The sequence below is a fragment of the Budorcas taxicolor genome, chromosome 20, assembly GCF_023091745.1.
Source record: "Budorcas taxicolor isolate Tak-1 chromosome 20, Takin1.1, whole genome shotgun sequence".
NCBI lineage: Eukaryota > Metazoa > Chordata > Mammalia > Artiodactyla > Bovidae > Budorcas > Budorcas taxicolor.
The window spans coordinates 8,328,918-8,346,341 of record NC_068929.1 but is presented as its reverse complement, the minus strand read 5'-3'; the positions used below and the strand labels follow the sequence as shown (position 1 = coordinate 8,346,341).

At 54.6% G+C, this 17,424-nt stretch overlaps 1 protein-coding gene across 1 annotated transcript in view; it reads right to left on the bottom strand.

Annotated features, from left to right (window-relative positions):
• ERGIC1 (endoplasmic reticulum-golgi intermediate compartment 1) overlaps nt 1-17,424 on the bottom strand; it is a 115,397-nt gene that overhangs the window by 16,706 nt on the left and 81,267 nt on the right. The window contains exons 6-7 of the mRNA XM_052659135.1: nt 9,687-9,791; nt 3,488-3,548 (exon numbers count right to left, since the gene is read on the bottom strand). Coding sequence (XP_052515095.1) covers nt 3,488-3,548; nt 9,687-9,791 — 166 coding nt within the window. The remainder of the gene's footprint in view (nt 1-3,487; nt 3,549-9,686; nt 9,792-17,424) is intronic.

Here is a 17,424-nt window from a genome sequence, read left to right as displayed (position 1 = left end):
CATGCAGGTGAAACAAATACAGAGATTTAGGTTTGTGGGCTCTAATCCTGGTCTCCTGGCTCAGTCAGCCCGGAGCCCTCGGGCTCATCTTCTGCAAATGGGTAGAGGATGGGGATGGTGCTCACAGCCCCTCCCTGCCAATATGACATCTTAGTAAGGAAACGGCAGTGCTTCTTGAACTGTCTGGAGACCTGACTCCTCTAAAACTCTGGGAAAAGCTCTGTGGTCTCAGGCTAAGCCCATGAAGACCCCAACATCCCTCTGCTCAACCCTGCTGGCACTGAGACTGTCCAGAGCACTAGGGCCACCCAGAATTTAACAGGCAGACACCTGGGCCTCACCCCTGAAGGTTCTGTGCACTGAGGCTGGGGTGGGGCTCAGGCTTTGCATTTTAAACCAGGAGCCCCAGCACCACATCTGAAACACCATGCTCCAAATCCCCATCGCCCCTGAAAAACATCTGAAGGGATGAGAATAAAAATGCCCTATGAAAATCACAGCTGTAATAGTTCTGTTCAGCCTGTACAAAACACAGATGATCGTAAAGAAAAAAAAAAAAAATCACCGACAAAGCCAGCCTGCCCAGAAAATCATACATTCATACTCTCACGTACAAACTGCCAGACTTCTATTTACACATGTATTTATATTTCCCTAAACATAAATACAAAATCGGATCATACAGAACCTTCTTCTGAGAACTGAACACCGCTGACATTGTGACAAGTCTAGGACACAGCATAAAACCGCCTTGGTTTTATCCATCGCCATATCCCCTCGAGCAACACCTGCCACGTAGAAGGAGCTCAAGGACCTCTTGCTGCCCGAACACCAGTAGGTTCTGACACATCACCGTCACGGCTGCATGCGTCTCCCAGGGAAGACCACGTACGATGTGCTCGACCAGGCCCCTGGGACCAGGCACCAACGTTGTGGCTCATTTTCACTCTTATAAACAATGATCTAACGACCATTATTTTCCTAAAGCCTTGCATACTCTCGTTTCCTTAGCTTACTCTCCTATGAGTAGAACTGATGACCAATGGCAGTGACCAGTTTTAAGGTCTTTGGTGTAATTTGCCAAATGTCCACTGGAGACCCTGCACCTGATCCCACCCGCATGGGCTCCTGGTCAGAGGACCCCTCCTCGGGACTGCCAGCTCCAACCTGATCCAGGCACACCCCATGCCCTGTTGGCCTCCTCCCTCCCCCTAAACATCTTTGTAAAAATCCAGCCATAAATCACAGGGAAGCATAGGAGGAACCTCCAGGAACCCGCCCGTCTCCCAGCTTCAGCCACGAACAGCACATGTCCAGTTCTGCGTCATCTCTATCCCACTGCTCCTCTCCCCCCATTTTATTTGGAAGCAAACCCCAGACCTCATACCAGTTCCTCCACATATACTTTCATGATGTCACTCTAAAAGACAGAGACACTTTCAAAGAAAGCCACCACAATGCCATCAGCATCACAGCTGATCAACAGAGTCCCTCTCCAGCATCTTCCACACAGTGGTCTGTGCTCGGGACAGAGAGCCGAGTGCTGCCAGGCGTGGTGGCTCCTGTACACAGGTGGTCAGAGAGGCTCTCTCTGAGGCGGTGGCATTCGAGCTGAGACCTGAACGATAACAAGCAGCCCCCACGGCGACGTGGGAGCAGAGTAACACCTGGTGGGTGGCTAGGGACCGGGCTTGGGAAATGAGGAAACGAGAGCCTGATGGACCCCGGGGGTCCCGCCCCTGCTTTCATCAGCAGCCCAGGAGGAGGAGCGGCTTCCAGCCCACACCCTCCACGGGCTCGCATACCTTTCCTAGCCTGATCTTCCTTCAAAATCGGGTGGCTGAGGGGTCCAGGCTAACTGCAAGTGGGGGCAGACAGGCCCTTTGGGGGCTGCCTCCATGCAGAACCACAATGACGACCCCACCATATGAAGAATCATCCCTCTCCATTATAACCAGACATCTGCATGAAACCTAGAAATACCAGTACAGGTATATACTGACACGCTGCTGGAGGTGGCACGAGTGGGCATGGACCCAGTCGGGAAGCAATGCAAATCCCGTAAAGCAAACCCCGTAAATATCAGGGGCATTACTGTGGTAGAAACAACAGACGTTTTCCATGAAAAGACAGTCCAAGATAGACCACCGTGGAGCTGCTAGATGGCCAACCGTGTCCCTGACCAGTGGGAAAACTACACTAACTGTGGTCACAGTACAATGCCAGGTGCAAACACCAGAAAGTAAACCGTGATCCATGCTGGGAAAAAATGACTTCTGCTCATGGACAAGGAGGCCCAGTGTCACGGAGAAATGAGAAGCTTGATTTGTTGGGCGGGTCATGGAGGGAAGTTCTCTTTTGCTTGGATTCTCCCAGTTCCATGCTTGGTTTGGCAGCGGGTACAGGCACACCTCATTTTATTGCTCTGCTTTATTGTGCTTCAAAAATAGTGCTTTTTTTTTTTTAAACAAATCTGAAGGTTTGTGGCAACCCTGTGTTATCAGGTGATACACTTGTTGGCAGTATTTTTAAACTAAGGTATTTACATTATTTTTGAAGACACGATGCTACACGCTTAACAGACTGCAGTGTATGGTAAACGTAACTTTCCTTTTTTTTTTTAATGTAACTTTTCCATGCACTGTTAAACCAAAAAATTCATGTGGCCTGCTCTATTGCAATCTTCAGTTCACTGGGTTAACTGGAAACCAAACTTACAGTATCTCTGAGGTCTGCCTGTAAATGTACCTCAAGAAATGATTAAAGACATACGGGTGAAAAGCTGCGCTCAGGGGAGGAGATGAGAACAGTCCCGGTAACGCGTCTCGCAGGACCCAGTGGGTAGGCCCACATAAGCAGATGGGCCTCCCAGGCCCATTCTGGGCAAGGCCCCATGGGTGTGCACACACGTGTGTAGGGGTGTGTGTGTGCTCGTCTGTTGGTGTGCAAAGACGTGGCACACTCTTTAATCTGCGCCAAGGTGCCAGGGAGCCTGGGAGGGAGGGGGCTCCGGGAGGGGCCGGAGCAGGAGGAGGGGTGGGGTGGGCGGCTGCCCAGGAGGCCAGGCTGAGGGCCCCAAAGCCGTGTTCTCACGGTGCCGCCTGGAGCCAGGACGAACTCTGGCTGTGTCAGCACTCCCTGGGGGATCTCGGGCGATTATCTCAACCAACAACAATTATGTGACAACAATATATTATGAAATGGCAACAATAACAATGGCGGCCAGGTGTTCACAGAGCGCTGATGGTGTATCCCGGCTGCCAAGTCCTCCCCTGCCCTCCCCCATCAGCCCCGACAAGTCCCTCTCCTCCCTTCTCAGTAAGATGGGGTAATTCCGCGTCCTCACAGGCCAATCGGGGGAATGAAGCATGAGCAGTGTGGCTCACACCAAGGGCTTGGCCAACGTTCCCTCCACCCCGCTTCTTTCCCCGCTGCCCTGGGGAGCTCGGGCGGAAAGCTGTTCCCGGGGCGCGGGTGCGGTACATACGGTTGGAGGTGAGTCTGTCTGCTCCCCCGAGAGCGTTGAAAGCGCCGTGGACGTTGTGGACCTGCGGAGAAGCACAGTGAGGACTGACCCCAAGGTGCCGCCACCTCTAGGCTCGGGCCTGGGGAGGGGGAGCGGCCAGATGCCAGCTGGTCTAGAGACCTTGCCCGCGTGTAAAACGGGCACCCAGCACGGTCTGTCTCGGAAAGTCCTGGGGCACGAGGCACAGAGGAGGCATGAGCTTGCTTCCGAGCCCTTGCTGAGAGACACTCAGTCCTGGGTCCTGAGGGTCGTCTCATTTAATGCCTTTAAGGATGGACCACGGGCTCATTATAGGAGCAAACCAAGGGTTGGAGAAGCGCTGAACTCTGTCCAGTGTCCTGCAGCTGAGAAGTGGCTGAGTCCAGCTCAGGGTCAAGCCAAGGCTCAAGCATGGAGGCAGACGGGAAACTCAGGCAAGGGCAGAGGCGGGTCCCAGCACACTCCTCCGGAGACCCCACCTCCCTCTGAGAGAGGGCCCAGGGCTGTGGGCTCCCACCCTGTCTGCGGTGGGAAACACATAGGAGTTGTGAAGACACGCCTCCTCTTGGCGGCTGGCCTGGCTGTGTCCCCCCAGCCAGGGGCTGAAGGGCACCTCCTACTCTCCTCTGAGGCCAATGGGAAACCAGGTCAGCCTCCAGGAAAACTGAAAGCAGGACAAAGCCTGCCCAGTACATGGAATCTGTCCTCATGGGCATTCTTAACAGGGGTGGGTGAGATAGGCCTCCTGGAGGGCTTCCTGGGGGAAGTCACAGCAGGATTTGTAGGAAAGTGGGAAGTTAACCAGGCAGGCAGAGCACGCAAACACGTAAGCCTGGAGACTGAGAACCAGAGCTTGCTTGCCCTAGAGAGGAATGGGATGAGGGGTGGGGAGGGAAGAGGTCATAGAGGGCAGAGGGGACAGGCTCCTACGGAAGGGCCACTCAGGGACAGTGGGGGACCCGCCCCCTGATCCCAGCCTCAGGCCACTGATGTCTATCAAGCACTGGACAGAGCTGCAAACTCTCAACAAGGCCAAGGGAAAGCGTGTCCCTTGTGCCTGGAGACCAACTAACGACATGGGTTCTAACCCCAGGACAGTGGCTGTGGAGGCCAGAGTGCTAGAATGTTCCCTCACACCGTCGCGTGTCACGTTTGTATCTGACATTCATTTGTATGATTATTTGATTAATTTCTGTCCTCCTCTCTAGACTATTCAACACTCCATACAGGCAGGGACCAGGCTCATCCTCACCAATGTGTGGAACACCCCGCACATAGTAGGGGCTCAATAAATATTTGTTGAATGGATGATGGATGATGAATGGGTAGATAAATCCTCAGCTAAGTATTTTACATTTAAAAAAAATCCTATTTCCACCATAAGAAGCAAGTAGAAGGCTATTACCGCCCTTGTGTCCTGCAGCAGCAGACGGCAATGCAAGACCGCCCCTGCCCCTCCCCGTCCCTCCCCTCTCTCCTCCTGTCCCCTGGGCTTGGCTGCAGCCCTTTCCTCATCTCCCCACCTGAAGCCTCGCCTCACGTTCCACAAGGCAGGTGGGTGCTCTTCCTATGACAGCCACCTGCCCACGTCAGACCCCACCTTCCTAAATCTAATGTGGGTCTCTCGCTCTACCTAAAACCCAGCTCCCTGCTCCCTGCTCCAGGTGACACTTTTGAGCCCTCTGCGCTGACGCTGATGAGCCTCCGGCATCTCACGCACAGAACACCGTTCTGATGTCACAGACACTTGCTGGCCCACTTTTTTTTTTCTGAAACTGATCTTGAGGGTCTTTTATATGAAAATGACTGACTGGATGTGCCATAGGGTGCTCTAGGAGAGGGGTGACATGCAAGATGCCCCCTGCCCATGAGACTTCCCTGTTCTGAGCTTGGCCAAATCCTTCTCACCCTTCAGTGCTTGGCTTAGATGTCATCTCGGATGTCACCTCCTCAGGGAAGCCCGCCCTGACTTTCCAAGCTGGGGAGTACCCTGCCTTCATCTCCATGTCACTGCCCAGAATCCTATGCCCCTCTTATCTCTTGTAATGGCATTTATTTACACTTAGGCTCTTCTTTACTTGAAGGCAAGAATCCACTGCTGTTACCCCAGGGCCTCAGGCAAAGCCTGGAGCAGAGTGGAGATTTTGAGGGGGTCTGATGAATCCATAACTCTCTGAGGCATAGTCAAGGAAGGCCTGGGGCCAGACATACCTAGTTTTCAAGCTGTGTGCCCCTGGGCAGGTTACTGAACCCCTCTGACCCTGTTTCCTCCTCAGGAAAAATAAATGCCACTCGGCATCCTTGAGGGGTTTTCGTGATGGTTCAACCAGGCTTCATCTGAACACTGGTCCCCAGTGAGAAAGCACAGGGCGCAGTGCAGGCTGAGGGGCCAACAGCGCCCACGAGGGAGTGTGGTCTGTTGCCAAGATGGGGTTTGGACTCTGGGGGCGCCTCCAGGGAGCTGCGTGACCCTGGGCCATGACCCCGGCCTCGGTATCCCCGTGCGTACACCAAGGCTCACAGTGCCCACCTCCCCCGCCGTGCGAAGAATCTGTTGACCTGGTGGGTCGCACAGGCAGCTGGGATGCTGCCCAGCGCCCACAGATGAAGGGCCCCAGGCCCTCCACCTGCCTGCGGTTGGTCAGCTGCTGTCCTGCTGGACGGTGAGCACCCCACGTCTGTCTCCCCCACGGCCGTGGGAGTCCCTGCACACTGGCGGCATCTCACCCTGCAGGGCCTGGTGCAGAGTGAGGCCACAGCTCATTTCACTCTGAGCCAGGCAGTGGTTCAAGAGCTTCACCTGCATGAATTTATCTTCATTACAATTCTATGAGGAAGGTACCATTACTGTTCCCATTTTACAGATGAGATCACTGAGGCTTAGCAAGAATAAATAATTTGTCCATGGTCACACAATTTGTAAGCGGTGAAGCCAGGATCCGAACCCTAAAAGGCAGGCGGGGGAAGCAGCGCAGAGCAGTCCCTTGAACAGAAAGATGGGAGGCTGTGGGTGTGAAGCCTGTGTGAATTCGCCTTCAGGCAGGGTTCACAGTCCTAGGACAGGCTGTGCTTCCCAGAGTGTGTGGACAGCGAGTCTGGCCCAGAGAGACCTTGCCCACACTGTTCCAAAGCCTCACCTCCAAGAGGAAAACCTCTGGGGCCTCCAAAGAGCCTGGGAAGGTGGTGCTTGATACATGGAGGGGCAAAAATGTCAGGAAAGAACCGGGAGCAACGTGGAGGGAGAAGAAGTGAGACAGGGCGCACGGGAGGCGGCCCGTGGTGTGGGCCCTGGGCAGAGCTGGCTTCACAGCTGGGCTCTGCACCAGGCTGTGCCCTCTCTGGGACAACATCTAGTATCTCTGGGGCTGCTGAGAGGGTAAAAGAGGATGATGCTTGTGAAGGAAGGTGCTCAGCACACACAGGATTCAGTAAGCCTCAGCCTGTGTGGCACGAACGTGTGAGGCAGGCAGTGGGGGCACGCGTGTGCGTGTGGATCTGTGTCTAAGACGCTCCGGTCTAGGTGCGTGGGTGTGCGTGTCTCTGGGTGCTGGGTGTGTGTGTGTGTATCTCTGGGTGCTGTGTGTGTGTGTGTGTGTATCTCTGAATGGTGTATCTCTGAGTGGTGTGTGGATGTGTGTGTGTATCTCTGGGTGGTGTATCTCTGGGTGGTGTGCGTACGCGTGTGTATATCTCTGGGTGGTGTGCGTACGCTTGTGTGTATCTCTGGGTGGTGTGCGTATCTCTGGGTGGTGTGCGTACGCGTGTGTGTATCTCTGGGTGGTGTGCGTACGTGTGTGTGTATCTCTGGGTGGTGTGTGTACGAGTGTGTGTATCTCTGGGTGGTGTGTGTATGTGTGTGTGTATCTCTGGGTGCTGTGTGTGTATGTGTGTGTGTATCTCTGGGTGGTGTATGTGTGTATCTCTGGGTGGTGTGTGTGTATCTCTGGGTGGCGTGTGTATGTGTGTGTGTATCTCTGGGTGGTGTGTGTATGTGTGTGTGTATCTCTGGGTGGTGTGCGTACGCGTGTGTGTATCTCTGGGTGGTGTGCGTACGCGTGTGTGTATCTCTGGGTGGTGTGTGTACGAGTGTGTGTATCTCTGGGTGGTGTGTGTATGTGTGTGTGTATCTCTGGGTGCTGTGTGTGTATGTGTGTGTGTATCTCTGGGTGGTGTATGTGTGTATCTCTGGGTGGTGTGTGTGTGTATCTCTGGGTGGTGTGTGTATGTGTGTGTGTATCTCTGGGTGGTGTGTGTATGTGTGTGTGTATCTCTGGGTGGTGTGTGTGTGTGTATCTCTGGGTGGTGTGTGTGTGTATCTCTGGGTGGTGTGTGTATGTGTGTGTATATCTCTGGGTGGTGTGTGTGTGTATCTCTGGGTGGTGTGTGTGTGTGTGTGTGTGTGTGTGTGTATCTCTGGGTGGTATGTGTATGTGTGTGTGTATCTCTGGGTGGTGTGTGTATGTGTGTGTGTATCTCTGGGTGCTGTGTGTGTATGTGTGTGTGTATCTCTGGGTGGTGTGTGTATGTGTGTGTGTATCTCTGGGTGGTGTGCGTACGCGTGTGTGTATCTCTGGGTGGTGTGCGTACGCGTGTGTGTATCTCTGGGTGGTGTGCGTACGAGTGTGTGTATCTCTGGGTGGTGTGTGTATGTGTGTGTGTATCTCTGGGTGCTGTGTGTGTATGTGTGTGTGTATCTCTGGGTGGTGTATGTGTGTATCTCTGGGTGGTGTGTGTGTGTATCTCTGGGTGGTGTGTGTATGTGTGTGTGTATCTCTGGGTGGTGTGTGTATGTGTGTGTGTATCTCTGGGTGGTGTGTGTGTGTGTATCTCTGGGTGGTGTGTGTGTGTATCTCTGGGTGGTGTGTGTATGTGTGTGTATATCTCTGGGTGGTGTGTGTGTGTATCTCTGGGTGGTGTGTGTGTGTGTGTGTGTGTGTGTGTGTGTATCTCTGGGTGGTATGTGTATGTGTGTGTGTATCTCTGGGTGGTGTGTGTATGTGTGTGTGTATCTCTGGGTGGTGTGTGTGTATGTGTATCTCTGGGTGGTGTGTGTGTGTATCTCTGGGTGGTGTGTGTATGTGTGTGTGTATCTCTGGGTGGTGTGTGTGTATCTCTGGGTGGTGTGTGTATGTGTGTGTATATCTCTGAATGGTGAGTATATGTGTGTGTCCAGCGATGACTGCTCTGGTTTGGGGGCTGCCTATAAGAACGCTTGTACACCCCAGTGTGTGTGTTGTGTAAGCCATGAGTGTGTGCTGTGTGTTCAGTGTGTGCGCTCAGGGTGCACGTACGAGCACATGTGTGTCGGGGCCCACCTTTCAGTGTGTGTCTGATGAGTATGTTTGTTCATGTGAGCAGACGTGTGTACACATGGGCAGTAATGGTGTGTGTGCGTGCGCTCAAGTGCCAACCTGGGCCCCGTGCACACATCACCGTGCCTAGAGGGCACCAATGCAGCAACCTCACCCACAAAACGGGATTCTCATCAAGCCAGACTTGGGGGCGGGAGCTGGGGTAGCTAGATCAGCATCGCGGCTGGAGCAGTTACGTCCGCTTCTGAGCCTCGATGCCCCCTTGTCCCGCAGGGCAGAGCAGCCCTCCCCGTCAGCACTGCGGTGCCGGGGGCTGAGAGCCGGCAGCATAACTCCCTTCTCGTGGCCGGCAGAGATCAGGCGGTCAGCGTCCACCGTCCCGGGGAGGAAACTGTCGGGCCGGGCCGGCCGGATGTGGCCTTTCCCATCAAAATCACAAGGACTCTCAGGACACTTCCTTCATGCCTCCTGAACGGACGTGGGCACCGACACCATGTCGGACAGGGCCCCGGACTCGAGGCTGACACCCGCTGGGGGTCTCCGGACAAGTGGCTCCTCGGGGGCCCGGCTCCCACTGTCAGATGTGGTACCCCCTCCTCCCTCCCGAGGCCAGCCTGGCGCAGAGAGAGGGCCAGCACTGAGGACTTGCTCGTGAAAGTCGGTCCCCTCCCCAGGCCCCAGTCTCAAGCTGAGGCTCTGAGAGCAGTGTTGGGGACAGGGCAGCCACGCTTGGAAGGAAGGCGGGGGTGCGTTTGGTGGAGCAGAGGCCCGAAGGGCGTGACCCCTCTGGAGGGCCTCTCTCGGTGCCCGAGCAGGACAGAAGAGGCGCTGATGCCCACCTGCACCCACACCAGCTGTGGCCCGCTCACCTGCAGCGTGTCCCCAAAGGAGAGCTTGTGGATGACATGGGTCATGTCCGGGTTCTGCGGCTGGGCTGTGGCACTGTGTGTGGACACGTGGAAGTTGCCGGGGACCTGGGGGAGAGATGGAGAGCTCAGGGGCTGGGTTGGCAGCCCCAGCGGGCGGGGTGCAGGACCTCACCTGGGCTGGATCTGGATTTGCATCCCAGCTTGGCCATTTCCCAGCTGTGGGACACAGCTCTCTCTTAGCCTCAGACTCCTTGTCTGTGGAAAGGGGGTGTTAACAGTACCCACTAGAGGGGGCTGCCAGGCTGTGGGTGGAGGAGGCATGTGAAGGGCCCAGCTGCGCGCCTGGTGAAGGACCGAGGCTCAGAGAGGAAGCCGCCCATCATCAATCCCGGGCTGTTCCCTACATGGGGTGTAGGCGCGCAGACTCAGGAAGCGTCCTCACACCCCAAATACCATCACTAGCCCGGCTACCGCATCACCACAGACTGGGGCCCGTGAAGTCGAGACCACAGGGCCCCCCCTTCCCCTCTGGTGCTGAGGCCCTGCAGAGCGCAGCCTGTGCTGTACTGAGCCTCCTGGGGCTTCCCTCCCCACCGCTGCTCAGACCACTGCCCTCGCTGTCGTCCTGGCCCTGTCTTCCTCTCACACAGACGTCCCACCCATCAGGAAATGCTGCCAGCTCCACCCCTGAGATGCCCAGCATCTGACCCCTCCAGCCTCCACCGCCTTCCTGGATTGGACATGGCAGCAGCGTCCCCGCTGGGTTCCCAGCTGCCACCCTTCACTCTCCCGGGCCCTTCCCCAACGGTGGCCAATGGGGACCTTTTGAACCTGGGTTTGGTCCCGACACGCCTCTGCTCAGGACCCTCCAAGGCATCTGTTCTTGAGGTGAAGCCACATCCTCGCGTCCTGCTCTGCTTCCTCCCTCTGGTCACGCCGGCCTCCCTGCTGCCCCGGGAACAGTGCCAGTATGGTACCATCTTGGGCCTTTGTGCTGCGCCCCCTTCTGGAACCCTTTTCACATGGCTCGCCCTCTGGCCTCTGCTCCGGGACCCCCCACCCATCCCCAAGGCCCTGAAGTGCTGAAACACTCAGCATCATGTGCCACCTTGCCCTCAACTTGTCCTCCTCTGTGTGCCCCGACAAGAACAGAAACCCTCCACCGGTGGGGTTTGTGCCTGACTTGATGCTATATTCCCTAGACCTGACCCAGACCAGGTGCTTAATAAATATGTACTGAATGAATGAAAGAATGAATAAATGACGTTAATCCTTAAAATAGCACTTTTGGCTTTGGCACCCGGTAACTCCTGAATATTCACTGGAAGGACTGATGCTGAAGCTGAAGCTCCAATACTTTGGCCACCTGATGTAATGAACCAACTCACTGGAAAAAATCCTGATGCAGGGAGACCCTGAGGGCAGGAGAAGGGGACGACAGAGGATGAAATGGTTGGATGGTATTGCCGACTCAATGGACGTGAGTTTGAGCAAAGTCCGGGAGATGGTGAAGGACAGGGAAGCCTGGCATGCTGCAGTCCCTGGAGTTGCAAAGAGTCGGACATGGCTGAGTGACTGAACAACTTCTGTTTTACAGGAAAGGAAACCGAGGCTCAGAGCAGTGAAGAAACTTGCTATTGTCACATGTCAAAACTGGGGCAACTGACCTCAGCAGCCCTGGGCTGATGCCATGTGGAGGCAGCCCTTCAGGAGGTGCCAGTCCTTCGGGAGGTGCCAGGCTCAGGGAGATGACCCAGATGAGAGCCTGGCCCTGGATGAGCCCTTGGCCTGCTGTGACACAGACTCAGGACAGAAAATGCAGCTGCCTGACCACACTGGTCCAGAGGGAAGCAAAGACTGTGGCAGCGATGGTGGAGGGCCCCCAGCTCATCTGGGGGTGTTCTCAGGGAAAAGAAGACCCAGCGCTAAGCTCTGAAGCTGAGTCAGGAACAAGGGGGAAGGGCATCTGGGCAGAGGGGCCGGCGTGAACAGGTATGGAGGTCAGAAGCTGCCGGGTCGGAGGCACGTGTGAGGAACAAGAAGAGCTGGGTATGAATGAACCCCCAGAGACCTGGGGCAGCGGCTGCGGCAGGAGACAAAGAGCCATGGGGGGCGCTGCTTGGCAAAGGCCCTGAACGCCACCCTGAAAACTCAGGCTTTATTTCATTCCAGCTCAACAAAACCTTAAAAAGCTGCACTGGAGGAAGGAATATGGCCTATGGCTTAGCATCCACCAGCCCACCAGTCCATCAAAGTCCGCTTATTTGATAAGCACGCCTGTCTCCAGCATAAAGCTGTGGGCTTCCTGCAGCAATATTCCTGTCTTCACTGGGACTTGAGCTTTGGACTGACGGGAGAGGTACCAGGTCAACAGAGCATGGCCTGGCCTCAGTGAGTCTCAGTCAAGTGTGCCCTGGGCTGCTCGGAGGAGGGGGCAACCTGCTGGGCCTGGCTGGGGGGGAACAGGAACAACAACTTGGCAAGATCTCCCTGGTGGGACAGTGCTGCCCATTTCAGGGGCCCGATGGTAGGGCAGCAGCCAAGGGCCACACTCAGGTTCTGGTCTGGCCTTACTTCCTAGCTGGAGTCCCCTGGGCAAGCTCAGTACCCACTACCCTGTGCCTTGGTTTCCCCATCAGGAAAATGGGAATAATGACCACAAAGGGTTATGGGAGGGTTAAATGAGATGAGGAATACACAACTGATGGCAGGTGTTACTGGGCTGGCTTCACAGCACGAACACATTCGAGCCGAGAGAAAACAACCCTTCTGGAAGAGGGAAAAAGTGTATATGGGCAGGGTGGAAATCCTACTGCATTCTGAAAGTAATTTAACCTTCATTGCTAGTTAAATAAATAATATCTAGATGTGAAAGTCGCTCAGTCGTGTCCGACTCTCTGCGACTCTATCCATGGTAGCCTGCCATGCTCCTCTGTTCATGGAATTCTCCAGGCAAGAATACTGGAGTGGGCAGGCATTTCCTTCCCCAGGGGAGCTCCCCAACCCAGGGATCTGACCTGGGTCTCCTGCATTGCAGGTGGATTCTTGACTGTCTGAGCTACCAGGAAATATATTTTTCACTATGAACAATGTCACGTAATAAAATTAGAACTAAAGTCCCATTGCCTGCTGCCCCCAGAAGTAAGAAGCTGACAGCATCCGGTGTGCGTCCTTCTGAGTTTTTCTAGGCAGTGACATGGGGCCCCCTGTGGACAAGGCCGTGAGCAGGGTTCGGAACCGGGCTTGGAGCCTGGGCCTCATGCGGCCAGAGTCAAGTGAGTCAAGGAGGCTGGCTCCGCACATCTGCCACCCGCCGCTGCCCCGCGGGGCTGTGACTCAGTGACCCACTCCCCCTCGGCATGGAATCCATCACAGGTGGCTGACTCATGCCAGCACACGCTGGGCTGAAGAAAGCAGAGACGACGCTTTTAGAGCTGTGACTTAGGAACCGACGTCAGTGTCTCTGATGGGCGTTCAAAAACATATAGATGGAGCTGGGTTGGCCCATCCTGTCCTCCTCCTGGGGGGCTGGGTGATTAAGCAAGGAGTCCGCGCGGCTGGGGGCTGCTTGAAACAGGCGCACACTGGGATCTGGCTGACCTCCTGATGAGTGGATAAGGGGGCCACGGGGCACGTGTGAACCTGCTGCTGGGAGATGGGGGGTGGGGGGCTGCAGACCTCACCGTCATCACAGCTGCCTTTCCTATCAAAGCACCCCTCGACGGGGCGCTCCAGGGAGGCACGAGCCCTTAACCCTGCACAGGAGGCTGGCCTGAGCTGTGACCGAGATGCTGGCCTGAAGCCACAGCGAGCAGGGGTGCGGGGACAGAGCAGGGAGCCTGCTGCCAGGTGGCCTGGCTCGAGATCCTGGCTCCTGGCCCTTCAGCAGGTCACGTAATACCCTGCGCCTGTTTCCTACACACTGTTGCAAGGACTGAATTAGCTAACAGTGGGGTAGGGCCAGGTGAGAACCCAATAAGCGGCCGCTAAGAGGTGAGGGCTGGTGTGACCCTGTTCTAGAATCCCTGCCCTCCTTGACCAGAGAAAACCCGCTTCTTGGACGTCATCCCTGCACACTTCGTGAGCACACTTGCACTGGAGTGCTGGCAGGTACCAGCTGATGAGATCACGGATACCCCACTGACAGGAGATAAGGCCAGCTGGGGAAGGGCAGCAAGACTTGTCCTGTCCCCACTGAGACATGCACTTCACAGACTTTAATTTGTTCACGTCTCACAAGCTGTGAGGGCAGTATCACTATCCCCATCTTACAGACGAGGAAACTGAGGCTCCGAGAGGCTAAAATTGCTTAGGCTTTTAACCAGTGAATGTCCTTGCTAGGATTCTCAACCACAGGTCTGTCTGACCCCAAAGAGTAAGTTCTCATTCAGCCAGAGCCAGCAGGACACCCATCAGAGCCTGCTGAGGGGAGCCGCCTGTAGCCTTGGCCTGGCTGCCACGCCGGGTAGGGTGTGGCCCCGGGCTGTTTCCCAGGTGGTCCTCCTGTCTCTCCTGGGCGCCTCCTGCTCACCATCTGGGGTGTCCATATCTGCTTAACCCACGTGATCACACCCCTCGCCAGGAAGACCTCCACAAGAGGGAGGTGTGTGTGTATGGTCCGTTCATCTTCAACCATCTGTCCACCCCACAGATAGGCCTTCTCCGTCTCAGTGGGTCTCCTCCACCATAACACTCACTTATTCTCTCCCCAGCCGCTTCATGAAATTACACACTGGCTTGAGGGTTTACCTGTCACCCCGTAACAGACCGTAAGTGCCACCAAGAGCAGGGGCCTCGGTCGCTTCTCTCGGCACCGCACCCCAGTGCCGAACGTGGGGCCAGGCACACAGCAGGCACTCTCGAGAGCAGGATGCATGAACAAATGAGCGGGGGGAAGGGGAAGCAATGGTCCAAAGAAGTCAGAACGTGAAGAGGACTGGAGCAACATACGGACCATGAGGGTGGAGGAAGGGGAGGGAGGGTGCCCCGAGGGACCCGTGTCAAGACCTGTGAGGGAGCAGCAGCTCTGCGGGCAGAGAGAGGGCACTGGAGGTGGACTGAGAGCCTGGCCCACCACTCACGCACCCACCTCCCTGGCTGTGCGCGCACTGGCCTTCCCTCATCTCCGAGGCCCATCCTCCACTGCGGCCAGCATCCCGAGAACTCTGCTATACAGTGGATCTGTTCTCTGTCACGCGGGGGGCTTTCCCTGCAGCACGTGGGTCAGTGGTCCACCCCGTCCTTGGAGCACCAGCCTTCCTCTTTGATTATGTTCCGTTCCAGACTCCAGGGCCCACTCAGCCCTGGTTTCCTCCTACCTATCTGGCTGCTCCTTCTGCCTTTCCTGCCCACTTCTAAACGCTGGTGGGCACCAGAAGTCGGCCCTCAGACTGCGTCCTTATCAAGATTTAGGTTCTTATATTTTTGGTACCATGGACCCTTTGTCAGTCTGCCAACACCTTCATTTTAATTGCTTCAAGTGTTTCAAATGCATCAAACATATAGAATCACAGAGTAGAGAAATAATATTTTAAACAGTAACAAAATCAAACATTTGCACATGCCTGTTTATTAATGCAGCAAATAACAAGACCCGGTCGCAGGCCAACTAATGACTGTAATTTCAAAACTGCGATGAGTGTCAACAGCATCTCAAAATGATCTGTGACAATTTTAAAGCAACATATACGATGTAATTTCTATTGGTGACAAGGTCACAGGTGCTGCTAATGCTACTGTGGCTTATTGCCTACATTCAGCATAGGAGAGAGTGCCGAATCGGAGCTTAGCACTTATGAAACTAAACATGTCTTTTTTTTTCTCCCATCCAGGTTCACAGACTCCTTGAATTTGATCTGCATTCCTGGGGCATCTGTGGAGCCCAGGTTTAGAACACTCCACACCTCTCCCTAGGTAATCTAGCTTAGACCAACAATTCTCAAACATGAGTGGCATCAGCCCTCCCTGGAGGGCTTGTTACAACACAGATTCCGTAGGTCTGACGTGGGGCCTGAGAATCTGCATTCCTGACAGGTTCCGGGTGAGGCTACTGCTCTTGCTGGGGGGCCCACTTTATTTATTTATTGACATACAGTTGATTAACAATGTTGTATTAATTTCTGCTGCATCGCAAAGTGACTCAGTTATCCATATACACATTCTTTTTCATATCCTCTTCCATTATGCTTTAATCACAGGATTTTGGATATAGTTCTGTGCTATCCAGTAGGGCCTTGCTGTTTATCCATTCTATCTGCAATAGTTTTCACTGCTAACCCTAAACTCCCAGCCCACCCCTCCCCCTCGGCAAGCACAAGTCTGTTTTATGTCTGTGAGTCTGCTTCTGTTTCGTAGGTAAGTTTGGGTCATATTTTAGATTCTGCATATAAGCGAGATCATACAGGGTCTGTCTTTCTCTTTCTGACCTACCTCACTTGGTATGATAACCATCTGGGTCCTTCCATGCTGTTGGAACTTGGGGACCCCACTTTGAGGGGCGCTGACACAGGCCTACAACAGCCATCACCTGTTTACAGATGACTCCCACATTTTTATCTCCAGCCCAGAGCTCTCTAACGAGCTCCAGAAGCACCCCCTCAACTTCCAATTTAACATCTCCAGTGAGAATCCTAAAGGACATGTGTCCAGAATTGATGGACTGAGTCCCAGCCCCCATTCCCACAGAGTCCATGCTTTTCCATGCTTCCATATATAGAAAACGGGATCACCCGGCTGTTGAGAAAAAAGCCCAGGAGGTTTCTTCGATTCCACTCTTGCCCTTGCCACCCACAACCAATTGATGAGTAAGTCTTGTTGACGCCACCTCCCTGGTCTGGACCCTTCTCTCCAATACCACTGCCACAAGGATCGCCTGTGACCTCTGCTCTTGGCCCCCTCCAGTCTACCCCCGTGTAGATGCCCAAGTGCTCTTTCTAAAGATCCGCTGTCCAGGAGAACATTCCCTGATGATGGAGATGCTTCATATCTGCACTAGTATGGTAGCCACTAGCCACATGTAGCTTGCAATGTGGCAAGTGAGACTAGGGGACTGAATTTTACTCAATTAAAAAAAAGTTAAATGGAGCTGTAGGCTACTGTACTGGATAGTGCAATTCTAAAGCATAAATCAACTGCACTGCTTTCCTACTTAAAACCTTCAAATGGGCCCCATCACACACACCATAAATCCAAGTCACAGGGCACAGCCAAGACCCTGTGTGGTAGCTGATCAATGAAGGGACCCCTGAGCCACACCTCCCAGCACCCACACCCTTGAGTATTTCTCTCAGTCCCTCCATATTTCCACTGCAGAACCTGGGCTGGCAGCTAACTCCCACTAACCCACAAAATGTTGCAGAAGTGATAGTCTCTGCTTTAGTATTTAAGGAAACCTGAGCTGTGATGGAAGAAATCCACATGGAGAGACCACATGGAGAGAGAGACAGGTCCAATCATCCCCAGCATCTGAGCTGAGCCTCCCAGTCATCCAGCCGGGACTGCAGGAAGGAGGGCACGCCAAGGGGGCACACCAAGGTGGACACATGAAGGGGGGCACGCTAAAGGGGGCACACGAAGGGGGCACACTAGGGTGCATACTAGGCGGGTACACTAAGGGGGGGCACAAGAAGGGGGCATGCTAAGGGGGGCACACCAAGGGGGGCACACTAGGGGGGGCACACCAAGGGGAGCATGCTAAGGGGGGCACGCCAAGGGGGGCACACTAGGGGACACACGAAGG